Here is a 16,089-nt window from a genome sequence, read left to right as displayed (position 1 = left end):
GGCCCAAAGCACACTGGCCATCTTGGCAAAGACACTATGCAGCACGTTCACACACTTAAGACACAGTCGATTAGGATATAGTTTATTGAACAGACATAATTTTCTTTCCCAGAAAATGACTTGCTTCCTGTTTTCAGATACTCCCCGATAAGGCAGTACTGGGGACTATTCTTAGAAAAACCCCAGCAACCTCAGCCACCCTGTGCACGTGTTCTGTGCGGTGCATCAAGAGACAACTCAAGTCCAGGGGGAAGGACACCCAGGAGGGCAGGTGCCTGAAAACACAGAAGGATTTTAAAAAGCCTAAAATCAAGTATACGTTACTATCTTTATGTTAAAAAATAAGTATAAAGTAGCCACAGAAAAATTCGATCTTTAATTACAGGCAACCCATAAAATAAATATTGCCATCTATTATTTACACTCAAGTAATTTTACACTTTCTTCTGTTAGACTTCAAGGCTGGTATGTTTCTAGTAAAATATTCAAGAGTGTGAAGCCCCGCCCTTCCCCCCCCCCCCCCCCCCCCCCCGTCAGAAAGGACAGCTCTCAGAGACATGCTGCTGCTCGGGCGTCTGCTGCAGTTCCGATCCGCAGCAAGAGCAGCTGCCGGGTGCGGGCTGGCTCCTGCCCTCCCTGCGCTCCTGCCCTGCACCAGAGGTGCTGGCATCAGCAGTCCTCAGAATCTGAGATCCCCAAATCTGCAGTCTTAGCTCTTCTTTTGCCACTTGTCAACAACCCCTTCTCAAATTCTTCTTCAGTAATTTTGCCCTTTTTAAACTTTTTCAAGAGCCTTGTGTCATTCAGAAGTTCCTCCATGTCCTCGTCTTCAATATCCGAGCCCTATGAGAAGAAACCAGCAAACTCCTGAGTTTCTCAGCACCACCCGCAGGCTGTCATCAGGAACTACATGCTCTCAGACCCGCGTCCACACACAGCGCATCCCCACCCAAGTCACCAACGTAACAGGAATGTGAGGGCCCCAGCAATTCCTATTAAAAGATACTACTGCCATAAAATTTGTTCAGAATTCTAAGATGAATATTTAAGTAATAAAGAAAACTGCAAACTTTACCTCTTCTCTTTTCCTTTTTTCATTCATTTTTTTCTTCTTTTCCTTTTTGGCCTTCTGCTTTGACCAAGCTTTATTTTTTATGAATTTTCTTCTCCCTTCATTTGCTGTCTTCTCTTTTCTTTGTTGCTCCAGTAGTTTCTGCCTCTGCTTTTCTCTGATTTTGTCTTTAAAGGGAATGGTGTCTGTGTTAACGTCCACAGGCACAAAATCTGGAAACTGCTTTCCTCTCAGTTCTGGCATCTTGGGCATCCTCAGCAGAGCAAACCCTCGAGCAAGACGAGCAAAATCAAGATCTAATTAAACCAAAACACCAGAATTAGCACACCCAAAATATGGAAGGTCCCTAACAATGTGACTTTATCTAACGAAATGGTCTTAACAGATTGGGTTTAATTAGAATTAAAATAATTACATCTTTACTAAAAAGGAACACTCGGCAGCCAGTGGCCAGTTTATTCTATCTACTCAAATCCTAGAAAGATTTCCTTTTCAATGTGTAGAGAACATTAACCCTGACATACGCCTAACGTTTTTATAAGACAAAGCAATTTCATACTTGTAAGACCATCACATGTTTAAGATGGTGACACAATTATGTGAGGAAAAAGTCCAACTTACCCTTTAATCTGAAGATGAGGTTGCATTCATGCTTCGCATAAGCCTGGACGTATGACACGAAAGCTTTCATGCCCTTTTCAAACACAGCTCTGTCGGCCAGGGCCATGGACTGGAGCTTTGGAAGAAGGTCCATTGTGTTTTTCTGGAGTTTCATCTCCTGCAGGGGGCACTGCAGAGACCACATTCTCACCTCTAGCTGCAATCTCCTCCCCAAGGCTTCCTCGTCAGAGCCAGTGCCAATAAACCCAAAGGCAAACGATTCATTTTAATCTTAAATCAGAGGACTGGAAGCCCAATCCAACCCAAGTATTCATGGTCCCAAAAGTATTTTAAATTTTTTAAGAAAACTTTAAAATCAAATTTTACATAATCCTGATCTGGAAAGTATGGCAACACTAGTCTGCACTCCCAAGTAGTGTCACTCGGCTGGGGCCGGGCACTGGTGCCTCGCCACAGCCTTCAAGCCAGCCACGTTCCCAAACTTACAGACCCAGCCTGGCCCTGTGAGTCTGCATCCCCGAATCTCAGTTCCAGACCACCTGCTGGAAAAGAACTTTCCCAGCTCCCCCATCACTGGGCGTTCTACATGAAGAGCGAAGACAGCTTACTTTCTGGTTGATTGCAAGGAAATTGATGTATGACTCTTCCATGGGAAGGAGGAACACGAGCGCACTGCCGCCATGGCCAATGCGGGCTGTGCGGCCACAGCGATGCACGAAAGCACTGTGAACACAGGATGGGACATGGTCACCACGTGATGACGGCTGAGCAGAGGACAGACCTGGAGCTGCCAGACTCCAAAGCTCAATCCCAACCCTGCCGCTTCCTGGTGTTGCCAACAGAAGAGTTGGCGATTAAATATACACTGCAAACCAGACAGGATTTGGTAAGACACTGAACTATAAAATTTTTAAATTTATGCCTATCTGATACAGGTAGGACGTGGTCCTAGTAGGAAATTTGGGAAACAATGAAAAGTATAAAAAAGAAAATAAAAATGACATGTAAGCCATCCACCGAAAAGTAACCATTATTATTGCTCAGGAGTTTATATTTACAGGCATTTTCCTATGTTTAGAAGCACTTGTTAGGAATAATTACTTTGGGAGAATAACTGAAATTTCTATATATGGTGTTATGTATTGTTTTTCTTTAAACATTCTATCTTGTGCATTTCTGCAAGAACTTTACAAAGCATTTGAAAATACTTTTAATTACTGCATAATATGGTATCACTATTGACATCCCAATGAGGATTCACCTGTTGGCCTATTTTTGCTACATAAAATAATGTTTTGACAAATGTCATGTTTATCTTCCTCAGGATCCATACTTCGTTAGCCTAGACTCCTCGATGGAGAGAGGGGAACATTCCGTCATGCTGTACCTGGCATTGCTGGGAGGGTCGTACTGCAAAACCCAGTTTACTTCGGGAATGTCTATTCCTCGGGCCATGACATCGGTACACACTAAAATCCCACTAGAAATGAGAAAACACCATTCTGAGTAAGGAGGCCACCATTTCCATCACCATCAAACAGTCTTTACTGATCTCAATGACAACAGGGATATACAGGTTCCAGAATCTCTCACAAAAGCAAGTATTTACTAATAACATTTTGATTTTTTTCCTCCTCCTGAGAATCTCTAGCACTTCACAAATTCCCAATGAAAATAGGAGGTGTGGAGAAGACAGTGAAAGAATCCTTAAAATTAGCATATTTCCACTTGAAGAAAGAAACTGCAGTGGGTCTCATCCTTTGTAGCCCTTGAAAAGAACAAGTGAAATTTTCCCTCTCTGACTGAGGGGTAACAGTCAGTTGTATCACTTTGCCCAAAAAAAGTGCTTTTAATGTAGCCAGGATGCTCAGTGATTAAGAAAAACAAAATTAGAGGCCGGCCCCATGCCGAGGGGTTAAGTTCGCGCGCTCCGCTTCAGCAGCCCAGGGTTTCGCTGGTTCAGATCCTGGGTGCGGACATGGCACTGCTCATCAGGCCACGCTGAGGCGGTGTCCCACATGCCACAACTAGAAGGACCCACAACTAACAATATACAACTATGTACCGGGGGGCTTTGGGGAGAAGGAGGAGGAGAAGAAGAAGATTGGCAACAGATGTTAGCTCAGGTGCCAATCTTTAAAAAAAAAATTAATATTTTTATGCCCAAAAAGAATCAAGTCATGGTCATTAAGAGACACAAGTTCCCTGCTCTGTAGTCACTGGCTTGACAGCCAGCAAGCTGGATTTCACGGATTGTTCCAACCGCTCTCTTCACCAGGTCCACAGATAGTGATCAAACCCCCACTGGCCAGGCCCTGGACTAGAAACGGGGGATGCAGGAGTGAACACAATGTCCAGATTCCCGTTCTCATGGAGCTTCAAATCGAGCAGGAAGTCGATAGGTAACTAAGGAAGTGAGTACAGCCGAGTGCAGTGGGGATCAGAGGGGCAGGGGCTCTGAGCACTTACGCAGAGAAGACAGGATAACTGGGTTAGAGGAGGAAGAGGGCTCCAGGCAGGGAAAACAACAGATGCAAAGGCTTAGAGACGGGGAGAAAAGAGCAGGTTCGGGGACCTGGAGAAGTGGACAGCGGTGGAGAGCTGCCATCCAACGAGCCAACCCACCTCGGCAGTTTTCGGAACTCCATGAAGATCTTATTGCGCTTGTATTTCATCTTTCCGTGGATGCACATTATCTTCACGCTCTTCACCAGGGCCTCCAGAGCCTTGCCGTAGTACTCCACACAGGCGCAGGTGCTGCGGGAGGGACAGAGGGCTTAGGGTCATTGGCCATCTTAGTCCTTCCACAATGGGCGGGGTAGGGAGGCCACAGCGCCAGGCGCAGCGGAGATGACCCAGTCCTCTTCGGGAGAATGCAGAGGAGAACAACTACGAATATCACCTACAGCCAAGCTCAAATCTGAAAACCCCTCAGCCCACGAAAGGCCAATCTTGACAAAATCCCTTCAACATGAGTTAAAACCCCAAGGATGTGTTCCCACTGTCTAAAGATGTTCTAGCAAGGGGAATTTCCCTGGCCCTCTGAGAAACAAATTAAACTGAAGTAGTCATTCTTAACAAAAACAATGGCATCTTAAATGTAAATAGTTTTAGAAGATTTCAAAACACTCCTGCTTCTCTTTTGGGGAACTGCTTCTTCCCCCATTAGTGTGATCCCCAAGGGCGTGGCAGATAACCCAAGTTGACCAATCTGATCCTCTCTCCCAGAATTTTGGACTTGGAGTCGAGTCACCCAAGGACAAAAGGGGGCTGGAGCAGGGTCATCCCAATGAGGATGTGCCCTAAAGAGAGAGCCACAGAGCTCTCTGGGGCCGCCCAGATCCAGTCTCCCCTAGGGGCTGGGGACTCAACTTTGTCATTGAGTCTGTGAGCTCCCTATACAGCACCCTTCTAATAAAAGGCTCGCCCTGACCCCCTTTTATTTGGAGGGATTCCAAAGTGATGCCACATCCTTTTGCCGATGAGGGAACTGAAGCTTATGCAGAGGCAGTACAAGTGTGAATGGCAGAGCCAGAACCAGAACCAAGGTCTGATTCCTTCTCCAATGTTCTTCCCACTATACCAGGCTGCAGGAATCCAATTTGGGCTAACTCTTGTCTACTTAAAAACCTCCATCTTAAACATCTGTGCTAAGTGACTGCTCCCAGAGTCTGCACTGGGTCCACCAGGAGTCACAGCGGTACATAATAAAGCACTTTTCACACGGAGGGTCACAGCCCAGAGATCCTGAAAGCAATCTGGTGGGTCCTGAAATTGATTTAATGAGTTTGGACCAGCACTGTTTAAAAATTAGAGCAGAAAAGAAGACACGAGAATGCCTCCCACCCAGTCGAGTGCAGTTTTATGAAATCCTTGTTTCAGTTGTGTGTGAGTGTATACACCAGGGTATATTTTTTAACTGTGGGTCAGTATAGCTAATGCATTTTACTGGTGGAATGGCAGATGGAAAAGAAAAAAAATTCTTTTGGTATTGCCGAAAAACAACGCCACAGGTATATTTGAGGAGGGAAAAGCAAAGGCAAAGAACACACACATCTATCCCTATCTTGCATTTGGACAACAGGACAAAACCCCACAGGGGCAGACACTGGGCTGGCTGACCAAACGCCATTCCCCACCACCTCCTCCTCGGCCTCCCTCACCACAGAGGCTGGGACAGCTGCACATTTTCTCTGCTCTCTTGAACTGAGCGGCTGTGGGTAACCCACTTTTGCCCAGAAAATGAAAGCAGAAGTCAGCTAGGGAGGACGGGTTTCTGAGAAAGCTTTTTGTCCTTCTGATTAAAAAGGATGGATAGAGCTAACACTGCCCTTCTCGCCCCCTCTGCCTTTCCTCCTTTATCTGCTTTCATTGCAGACGGGACAGAGGGTGTGACGGCGGTCATCTTGAAACTATGAGGTGACATACAAGAAGGGGCCAAGACAACTGCAGAAACACGGGCCTTGACATTGCTGAGACATAAACCAATGCCAGGAACGACCTACCTCTGGACTTCTTTTTACAGGAGAAAAATAAACTCCTCCTGCTTGAGCCATAGAAGTTGGGTTTTCAGTTATTTGCAGCCAAAAGCATTCCTTACTGAGAGAATCATCCTAAATGGTCTTCTAAACCTGAGAGCTACATACATCTGGGTGTAGCTGAGCCCCGAGTCTCCTACCACAGAGTCCACAATGATTACCTGAAGAAGACCAGGTGTTTTTCCTGCTTATGATTGCGAAGAAAATGTACCAGCTGATTAAATTTCTCATCTGCTTTACATACCTACAAAATAAAAAGGAAAACTAATCACATAAAAACAAATTTATTGACAGTAACAATCCCCATAGCTATTTTCAGTTTCAGCCTTAAATTTTAAGGAATCTGATTTCTTCCATGACTTTAGTAGAATGTTGATCAGTCTGCCCGGCTCAGAACAAACATCACTGTGAGCTGCTGACACATACAAGTCACAAATCATGTAAGTGAGACACACAGTCATCTAAAGCAGTCGTTCCAAATCCCAATATACAGGCAGCCACCATGCCAGCCACACCATCTCCAGGGTAGATTTTTTTTTAATGCAGGTTGGTGGGCACAGCATACAGATTATGATTCAGGAGGTCCAGGTGTGGACCCAAGAATCCTTATCATTTAAGAGCGCCCAGGAGATTCTGATGCACAGCCAGGTTCAGAAATCACTGCTCTAAAGTGAACATAGGTTTCCAGGAAGGAATGTACATAATGAATGTAAAGACCTCCATGGAGACGGACTCCAGCCTCTGAATAAGAATGCTCCGTTCAGGCCTAAACTGGAGAGGAAATCCACCTGGATGCATTCCCTCTTTTTTACCAAAACCAAGTGCTCAGTGGGGAAGTTCTTCTCACACACTCAGACATCTCTAAATGCAATCACTTAAACGAGTGCAAACAGCAGAACGCAACAGTAGCCACAGTGGGTGTCTAAAGCTAACATTTGTTAGTGCTTGCTATGTACTCAGCACTGGCCTAAAAACCTCCATCTGTATTAACAGATTAATCCTCACAACAACCCTATGACGTGGGTACTCCTAGGCCCCATCTTACAGGCAACGACCTGGTGAGTTCATCTAATTCAGGTAGTAAGGGATGAAGCCAAGATATGCACCCGCGCTCTTAACCACTACCCCATCTACTGGACCCCTCCCTCTGCCTGGAAGAGCCAGCCTCCTGCCTTTACAGCCCAGCCTCAGAAATGTCAACGCCAAGGGTGACTCCCACTTCACGTGAGCCTGTCGGACTTCAGCAGCATCCTCCAGGCAGCTGCACTAGAGGTGGTTTCTGACTGCAAACCTGTTCTACCTTCAATTCCCCCATGAACTGACACAAAGGACAGCAGACTCGTCACCCTTACAGTCCACAGCAACATACACTGGTTTTTAAACCAGCCCACTTCTTTGTGAACATGTGGCTGTATTCACGAGCTGAGGAGCCCCTGTTGGCCAAAAGCAAAACCCTAACCCTGGCTGACGATTTAGAGGTGGCTTGTCAAGCGGTGACACTGGCCTGTGGGTTCTCCTGGTTCCCAAATAGTGCTGCCACCCTGGCTGGCCGTGCTCTCTGGATGCCTCCTGGCCCATCCCAGCAATGGGAGGAACGGAAGAGGGTGGCCTCGTTACTAAATAATCACATTTCCAAAAGCCCCCACTGCCCAGGGAGGAACCTACAGGTAGACAGAGAGGGTGGAGTGCTGCAAAATCAGCAATTCCCAGCTGCAGGTCAAAACTACCCAACATCCAGCTCGCAAAGCAGCAGAACGCTGTGGCCTAACAAAGTCTCCTTCGGAGTGAGCCTATCATGTGATTTCCTGTGTGTCACCTGCATGTCTGGCTGTGCCCTTCTCTAACTCAGGACCCAGTGTTTCCCGTGCCTGCACGCAGCACACCCCAGGCACGTGTATAAACAGTTGATTGCTTGGGGGTAGGTGGTCCATACACACTGTCCTTGGAGACTATGCTTAAAATACCTTTCTGCCCACGTTAACTTGCTTACTCACTTACTTGTTGAATGACGAGTATGACCACCCATACCATTTGTCCTGGCTCTCTCCCCAAATGCACTTTAAAATGTGCCACTGGATATCACTTTATAGGTTTACTTTCCTAGAAAACTGCAAGCTAATCCCTAGAGCACCCGTCATCATTACTGTTTGCTTGTTTGTTTTAACTGCTAAGCGTTGCCTTATGTTAGTGGGAACACTATATACCATGTTGATAAAACATACAGACAGTGAAGTTAAAAAATTAAGGAATCATGTTTCGAGTAAGTAGAAACACAAAAATCTAATCAACTGCTAAAACCATTATTACAGTTGATCGTTTAAAAGGAAAAACAGAACTAAGCTTATTGAAAGCAGTTTAAGTCAAAAAGAATTAAGTTTTTTCAATAAACTGCTTTGGGTAGAATACTTGTTTCATTTTTTCCCAAGCTTTATTGAGATATAGTTGGCAAATAAAAACTGTAAATATATTTAAGTATATTACTATATTAAAAACATCTATATCTAGGGGCCAGCCCAGTGGCACAGCGGTTAAACATGCGCATGCTCTGCTTTGGCAGCCCGGGGTTCACTGGTTTGGATCCCAGGTGCAGACATGGCACCACTTGTCAAGCCCTGCTGTGGTAGGCGTCCCATGTATAAAGTAGAGGAAGATGGGCACGGATGTTAGCTCAGGGCCAGTCTTCCTCAGCAAAAAGAGAAGGATTGGCAGCAGATGTTAGCTCAGGGCTAATCTTCCTCAAAAAAACAAAAAAAATCTATGTCACTATTTAAGGTGTACAATGTAATGACTTAATATACATATACATTGTGAAATGATGACCACAATCAAGTTAATTAACACATCCGTCACCTCACATAGTTACCCTTTTTTTGGTGACAACACTTAAGACCTACTGTCTTAGCAAATTTCCAGTATACAACACAGTATTGCTAACCACAGTGCCCACGCTGTCCCTCAGACCCCCTATCGTTATTACTGACCACAGGAACCAGTGAGAAGCAGCTCCAGGGCTCACCATGTAGTAGTTCTCCAGGCGGGAGGGGGTCTTCTGGGTGCTGCTGGCGGCCAGGCCCTTCTCCTTCACGGAGATGCGGACAGGGTTCCGGAGGCCGGCTCTCACCAGGTTCTCCACTTCCTGCGTCTGAGTGGCAGAGAAAAGGCCGGTTCTCCTCTGCTTTGGCAAAAACTCCAGGATGGTGTTTATGCTAAAAAAGAGGGCTCAACCTTAACCCCCTCATTTATCAGCATCATCAACAAATAGTGTGTTATGATACTAAACAGGTATTTAAAAAGACTGGAAGAGAAACTATCACAATATTTAGAGTTGCTATTACTGGAAGGTGAGATTATGGGTGATTTTTATTTCTTCTTTATACTCTCATTTTTCCAAGGTTTCTCCAATATAAGCATATAATTATACTTTTATAATATAGGGCAATGAAAAGAAGAGAGCGCAATTAAGACACAAAACTTTTTGAGACTAAAAACCATTAAACCATACCCTTTAAAGGGGTGAATTATATGATATCTGAATTATATCCCAATAAAGCTGTTTATTTGAGAAATACACAGACACAAACCTTTTAAGAAACCATGAAGGAAAATGCATCTTAAGAAAAAAGAACTGGAATTTAAATTGTGAGGTAGAATTTGAAAGGCCAAACAACCGAATGATCTGAAACTCACACGTGGCTAATAAAGACAGGAAGTAATAAAGGAATTCTATTTTGCTCTCCTTTGCACCCAAAGCTGGTGAAGTCCTAAGTCCAGTACCTTGCCTCAAACCCCATGTCCAGAAGTCTGTCTGCTTCATCCAAAACCAGGACGTCAAGGGCCCGCACACAGCTGGCCAGAGCCAGGCCCTCGGCCTTCCTGCGGAACATGTCCTCCAAGCGGCCTGGAGTCGCCACGATGATGTTCCCACTTGGAAAACAAGGTTGACATTTACTGCACTCTCTGGGTCTTGGGAATATTTATGATTCCAAATACCAAGTTTTGTATCCCCCAAGGGTCACCTCAATCCCGGGGAAGAGAAAGAAGAGCAGAGAGTGGGAGGAGAGTGTGCTGCGGGGGAAGCTGGGCCGCGAGGGGGCAGATCTGGGTTCCAGGCTAACACCTAGGCCGGGGAGCAAACTCTGGCCCATCGGCCGAATCCGGCCCCCAACTGTTTTTGTGACATTTTACTGCCACACAACACTTCATTCACGTGCTGTCTGTGGCGGCTTTCATAGTACGACAGGAGAGCTGAACAGCTGTGGTCCAGCAGCACAGACTGTGAGGTCCACAAAACTAAAATATTTACCGTCTGTAAAAGACAGAAAAGGTTTGCCAACCCCTGACCTAGAGCAAGTTACTCAACCACTTTGGGCCCCAGGTAACTCAGCTATAAAATGAGGGTGTTAACAGAATGAGCGAGAATTTTAGGTAACGATGACAAACTGGCAGACTGAAGGCCAAACATGACCCCATAAATTGGCTGACCTTCAAGATGGTTTTTTGTGAAATGTGAATCACATGCCAACAGTTTAAAAAATCTGGAGATCACACACAGAAACCTAGAACTCCACATTCTATTTAAAAAATTCAAAATCTGGCAATACTGAGCTGAGGGTCCTGCAAGACAAGTACCAGCTGGAGACGAGTATCCGGGTATAAACTAGCCAGTCCCTCCCATCAGCACCTCCTCACATTTATCCTCACGCGTTGATATTAGCCTGCGCCCTGGAGGAACCTGAGTGGGGGACTCCTGCTGGAAAGGATCTCACGTTATAGCTGGGACAGAGTGAGCACTCAATGAAGGACAGATCTCTTTATTAAGGTTCACTAACAACCTGGGCTCAAAACCTATCACTGCTCATTTCAAACCTTATTCATGGCGGGACTGAGTAAAATCCAAAGGACTGATGGCCACCATGTACTTCAACACTTATTCTGAGTGCTTACTAAACGCCTGCTGCGTGCTTAGCCCCACGCTAAGCTCTGAAGATAAAATGCTGCAAGACAGACACCACCCCGACTTTCCCGAGCCCCCCAGCGATAGGGAAGAGGCCAGCCCACACAGGACCCAGGAGAAAGCCAGGTCACCACAGCAGTGCCAGGCTTGGGTGGGAGGGTGGTGGCAGTGGAGAATGGAGGCCTCGCAGGCCCTGTACAAACATTAGCATCTACCCTAAGGGCCAGCAGGAGCCACTAAAGAGTTTGCAATGAGTGAAGTGGCCTGAAAAGGCCACTTTGGTTGCTATGTGGAGAGTGGATTATAAGAGGGCAAGAGTCAAAACACAGAAGAGAGAGCAAGCTGCTGCAGGAGCCCAGGAGAGAAATGAGCGGGAGAGGTGGCGAGGGAGAAAGGGTGATGGTTGGAGAGAGGCTTTGGAGAGGAAAGGAAGGATTTGGTGATGGTTAACTGTGAGGCGGGAATGGAGGGGACGGTGAGGTGTCAAGGCTGACTCTCAGACTTCAGGAGCACACCTGCATAGACAGATGGACGGGAAACTCCAGAGGACGGGCACGTCTGGGGAGGAAAATTCCAAGCCGCATTTAGACATTTTTGCAATGGCTGTGAGATGCCAGGCAGGTAAGTGGCGTCTGTGGGTCTGAGGCTCAGGGCGAGGTCAGGGACCACCGTGGGAGGGATGAGACCACTTAGATCACACACTGATTCCTGTTTGGTTCAGTGCCGAGAGCAGAAGCAAGCAAACTTACCCCTGTTCCTTAAACCTCGCAACATCTTCTCCAGGATTCCTGCCTCCAATCCAGAGAATCTGGCTAAAACAAGAAACAGGTGTTGGAGCAAGTCAGGCAAAATCAAAGCTGGTGGCTAAGAGAGACACTGCATCCGAGTTACCTGAACTGCGGGAAGGGCTTCGTGAAATGCGACAGGACCTCATCTATCTGAATAGCCAGCTCTCGCGTGGGCGTGATGATGATGGCTCCAACCTGCCCACGTGAGGGGACGAACACGATGAGCAGTGCTCCGGGCTCGCAGAGCTGAACACACATGCCCCGCACCCTCCACCTCACAGAGGAAATCCCCAGAGAAGCAGCACTTCCTGGGCTTTTCCAGCAGCATCTGGTCTCAGTGCACATCAACTCCCTTGAATTTCAGTCAGCTCTCATTATTTGCAGTAGTCCTGTTCCATAAAGTCACCACGAACACCGAACTAGCGAATACTGAACGACTGCTCCCAGGGCAAATACAGGGTTAGGTCCCCACGAGCCTCCGCTCACATTTCTGTCACCCGATGCACACATAACCTGGTTTACCTGTGCTTCTGTTTAAAGACGCCTCGCTCAATACATACTGTTGATTCACTAACGTTGAACTCTCTGCCAGAAGCACTGTCACTCGCGCCTGGACGAAGCTCATCTAACCCAAGTGTTTTCTCTCCGAGGCCCAGCACAGCCTCCCTGCTCTCAGGAACACTAGGCGGCGCTTCAGTACCATGTTTGGGGGCCATTTTAACAGTCAAACCACCAACAAAAATGCAAAAACCATGGCAGTCAGGAGACCATGAAAATGACACCTGTTTATAGCTGAAACAAGAAGGCCGAGCGCTGCCTGGTTCACACTCAGCTGGGGACGTGCACATCAGGCAACTCCAATTTCTCACTGCTCTGCACAAGTCCGTGAATGAGCACGAAAGCACAGAGGGTACCGATTTGGGGGCTCCGAATAAGTTTTACTGAATAAGCAAATTCACAAATACAGCATCCGTGACTAATGAGGATAGACTTTCTTTCCCCCCAAGCTTTTGACTAGCTTCTTACTCAACTGTGAACTCTCCCATGAGTAAGTAAAATATATCACCAGCTCTCCTCACCTGACTCTTTTTTAACTTCTCTTCCCTTCTCAGAAGAATCTCCAGGATGGGGATGACAAAAGCAAGGGTTTTGCCACTACCTGTGACCTGCGGGGGAGAAAGTCTTGGTTGGCTTCCCCTCACGGTTCACTCTGGAGGGAAGGCAGGAGGGCGCTGGCCTGACACGAGGTACTCACCGCTTCTGCAGCAACGTCTTTGTTTTTCAGGAACAGAGGGATGGTTGCAGACTGAAGAGAGAGATGGCAAAGCACTGGTTAGAGAACGCCAGGACTCCAAGGATGAGGCCAAAAGCCCTAGAACCTACGGGGTGGCCTCGGTGGATCCCACCACAATGTGGACTCCGAGTGGAGTCACCACAAGGCACCCCAGAGGGGTGGGCTCCAAGGTAACAAGTGAAGGGTGTCTGCACAGACGGTGGAGGGGAAAGCGGGCGGAGACGGGATTCGGGAGTCCTGAGTTCTAGCCCTGCCTCGCCTACCTTTCCTCTCTGGACCAGGAAGAGTTTGAAGACACTGAGTTTAAGGTCCCTTGCAGCTCCAGTATCAGAGAACAATGCTTCAAGTAAGCCTTCTCATTGTAAACGCTGCGCAGGACCTCCAGCGTTACGAGAAGCCCGGCCCTTTGCTTTCAGCCATCAGTGGCTAAACTGGAAGCAGACATAGGTTGTGGCTTCGAGGTGACCCCTCCAGGATTCCACCCCTGGTCCCCAGAGCCTGAGCTCACCCCATCACAGCACATGTCGGACTTTTCTAACTGTCTCTGCACAAGGGGTTCTCAATCTGGGTGATTTCTGTGCCCCCAGGGAACACCTGGCAATGCGGGGGGGGGGGGGGAGTATGTACTACTAACACCTAGTAGGCAGAGGCCAGGGATGCTGTTAAACAGCCTACATGGCGCAGGACAGCCCCCACAGCAAAGAATTACCCAGTCCAAAATGTCAACAGTGCAGAGACTGAGAAACCCTGCTCTAGGCCACTGCTGTCCAACAGAAATATGAGCCACACAGGTGATTTTAAATTTCTAGTGGCCATGTTAAGAAAAGTAAAATGAGGTTAAATAAATGTAATGATACCTTTTATTTAACCCAATCTATCCAAACTATTCTCACATCAACATGTAATCACTATTTTTAAAACTAATGAGATATTTTCTATTCTTCATCAATACTAAGCCTTTGAAATCCACTGTGCATTCTACACTCAGAGCACATCTCAATTTGGACTCCCCATATTTCAAGTGTTCAATAGCCACATGTGTCTAGTGACCACCGTAGTGGACAGCACAGTAGGAGACGAACCACCTCTGATGGCAGACTGGATCTCGTTTGCATACATTCCCAAGGCCTGGCACACGGCCCTCCCAAGTTTTATCTCCAGCCCTGCCTGCTGCCTCCACGGCTTTCCTGAGGATCTCATCGGCATCTCAACTGAACATGTCAAAACAGAACTCTCCTGAATTTCCCTCTGAAATTCACATGTCACCACTCCCAGCCTTCCTCATCTGGGTAAATGGTACCACCATCCACTCAGCCAATAAGGACACCACCCTCAGAGTCCCTCTAGATTCCTCTTTCAAGGAACGCTAAAGCTGTCTCAACCTTGACGTCTCCATGTCCACTGCTTCCTCTCTACTCCAAGCCACCACCTCTCTCACTGGACAACGGCCTCCCAACTGACACCCTCGCTTCTTCTCTTAATGCTCCAAAGTCCGTTCTCTACACATCAGTCACATCCCTTGCCTTCTTGCACAGCTTCCCATGTAAGATGTCTTCCCACTGCATTTAGAATGCAAGCCAAGCTCCTACATGACCCTGCACAACCTGGACCCCGCTTTCATCTCTTACACTACTCACCATGCTCCAGCCAGAAAGGCCTTCTTTCTGTTCCTCCAAGCTCACTGTCCAGCCCCAGGACATTTGCACTGGCATTTCTCGCTGCCAGAATCCCCCTTCATCACCCCACAGCCAGCTCCTTCCCAATCATTCAGGTATCAGCTCAATGACACCTCCTCAGAGAGGCCTTCCCCAACACCCTGTCCTACCTCCTATCCTGTCCCTTCTTGTCACTATCTACCACATCAGTCTGTTTTGGCTCCTTCCTAACACTTAGGAGCTGAAATTATCTTATTCTATTACTCCTTTCTCTCTTCCCTGCATTAGAAAATAAGGCCCGTGAGTGGGGACCAACACTGCAAAACCCCCCCAGAGCCTAGAAAAGTACCTGATACGTTTGTTGAGTACGTCCTCAACAAACATTTCTTGAATAAGCTGGACGCTTCACTTAGCCCACATAACAACAAGAACAACCGCAGGTAACATTTATGAAGCTCCCATAATGCGTCCAACACTGTCTTATGAAATTCCCACAATAACCCTATGAGGCAGGTAATATTCTGGTCATTTCACAGAGAAGGGAAATGAAGCACAGAGAAGTTAAGTCTTTTGCCGGAGGTGCAGAGCCAGGATATGAACTAGGCACTGAGGCCCCAGCGCCCGGGGGTGGGGAGGAGTGAAGACCCGGGCACAGGTGCGCCGCCGCCTGCCGCCTCTGCCTGCCCGGATCAGTAGCCAGCGCGGCATCAGTGGAGTCTGGGCGGCAGACGCCCCGGCTGGCGGGGAGAGAACCCCAGGATGCGAGCCTGATGCTCACACCTGCCGGCCACGTCCCACTAAGCGGGTGCCTGGCATCCGCCCCTGCGCGCGGAAGACCCTCCTCCCCGGCCGCGCCGGTACCTGCACCGGCGTCATGTACGGGAAACCCAGCTCCCGCAGCACACCCAGCACCCCCGGGTGCAGCGGCACCGGCAGCGACTCCCAGGACCCCTCCGTCACGTGCTCCATAGCGCGCCGCCGCCGCCGCCAGCCGGACGCTGCCGGGGCGCCGCCAGCAAGTACTTCCGCTTCCGGCCGCCGCCAAGGCCGGGCGGGAACCGTGCTCGAGCCGCTAAGTTCCGGAGGGCGGGGAAAACGCCTTCGCGGCTGGAGGCCGGGAAGCCGACCGCGGGCGAACGAAAGCGGGCGGCGGGGGCCAGGCGGCAG

At 47.9% G+C, this 16,089-nt stretch overlaps 1 protein-coding gene across 6 annotated transcripts; it reads right to left on the bottom strand.

Moving 5' to 3' along the window:
* Positions 1-66: 66 nt before the first annotated feature.
* On the bottom strand, positions 67-15,963 carry DDX55 (DEAD-box helicase 55). 6 transcript variants are annotated; one of them, XM_001915436.6, is made up of 14 exons: positions 15,784-15,963; positions 13,229-13,279; positions 13,053-13,139; positions 12,077-12,168; positions 11,935-11,997; positions 10,006-10,155; positions 9,248-9,437; positions 6,393-6,475; positions 4,319-4,450; positions 3,081-3,173; positions 2,302-2,416; positions 1,694-1,862; positions 1,076-1,368; positions 67-843 (listed from the first exon to the last, which is right to left on the bottom strand). In XM_001915436.6, the coding sequence occupies exons 1-14, from the start codon at positions 15,889-15,891 to the stop codon at positions 670-672; spliced, it is 1,800 nt and encodes a 599-aa protein (XP_001915471.4). In that variant the 5' UTR covers positions 15,892-15,963; the 3' UTR covers positions 67-669. The 6 variants fall into 6 exon arrangements, with proteins under 6 accessions (XP_001915471.4, XP_023503058.2, XP_023503060.2 ...); XM_023647290.2 differs by having other exon boundaries at positions 1,694-1,913; positions 15,784-15,957; XM_023647292.2 differs by having other exon boundaries at positions 1,694-1,808; positions 15,784-15,957.
* Positions 15,964-16,089: the final 126 nt, after the last annotated feature.

This window comes from Equus caballus, chromosome 8, assembly GCF_041296265.1.
Source record: "Equus caballus isolate H_3958 breed thoroughbred chromosome 8, TB-T2T, whole genome shotgun sequence".
Taxonomy (NCBI): Eukaryota; Metazoa; Chordata; class Mammalia; order Perissodactyla; family Equidae; genus Equus; species Equus caballus.
Note: the sequence above shows the minus strand (reverse complement) of the source record. Positions and strands in the feature narration are given on the sequence as shown.

What these genes read in the sequence shown, in the direction of transcription:
- DDX55 (XM_023647290.2), bottom strand. Translation starts at nt 15,891, where the DNA reads ATGGAGCACGTGACGGAGGGGTCCTGGGAGTCGCTGCCGGTGCCGCTG. An exon ending in CGTACATGACGCCGGTGCAG is followed by an intron (nt 13,280 to 15,783) that starts GTACCGGCGCGG and finishes CTCTCTCTTCAG; the next exon opens with TCTGCAACCATCCCTCTGTT. An exon ending in AGAAGTTAAAAAAGAGTCAG is followed by an intron (nt 12,169 to 13,052) that starts GTGAGGAGAGCT and finishes TCACGTGGGCAG; the next exon opens with GTTGGAGCCATCATCATCAC.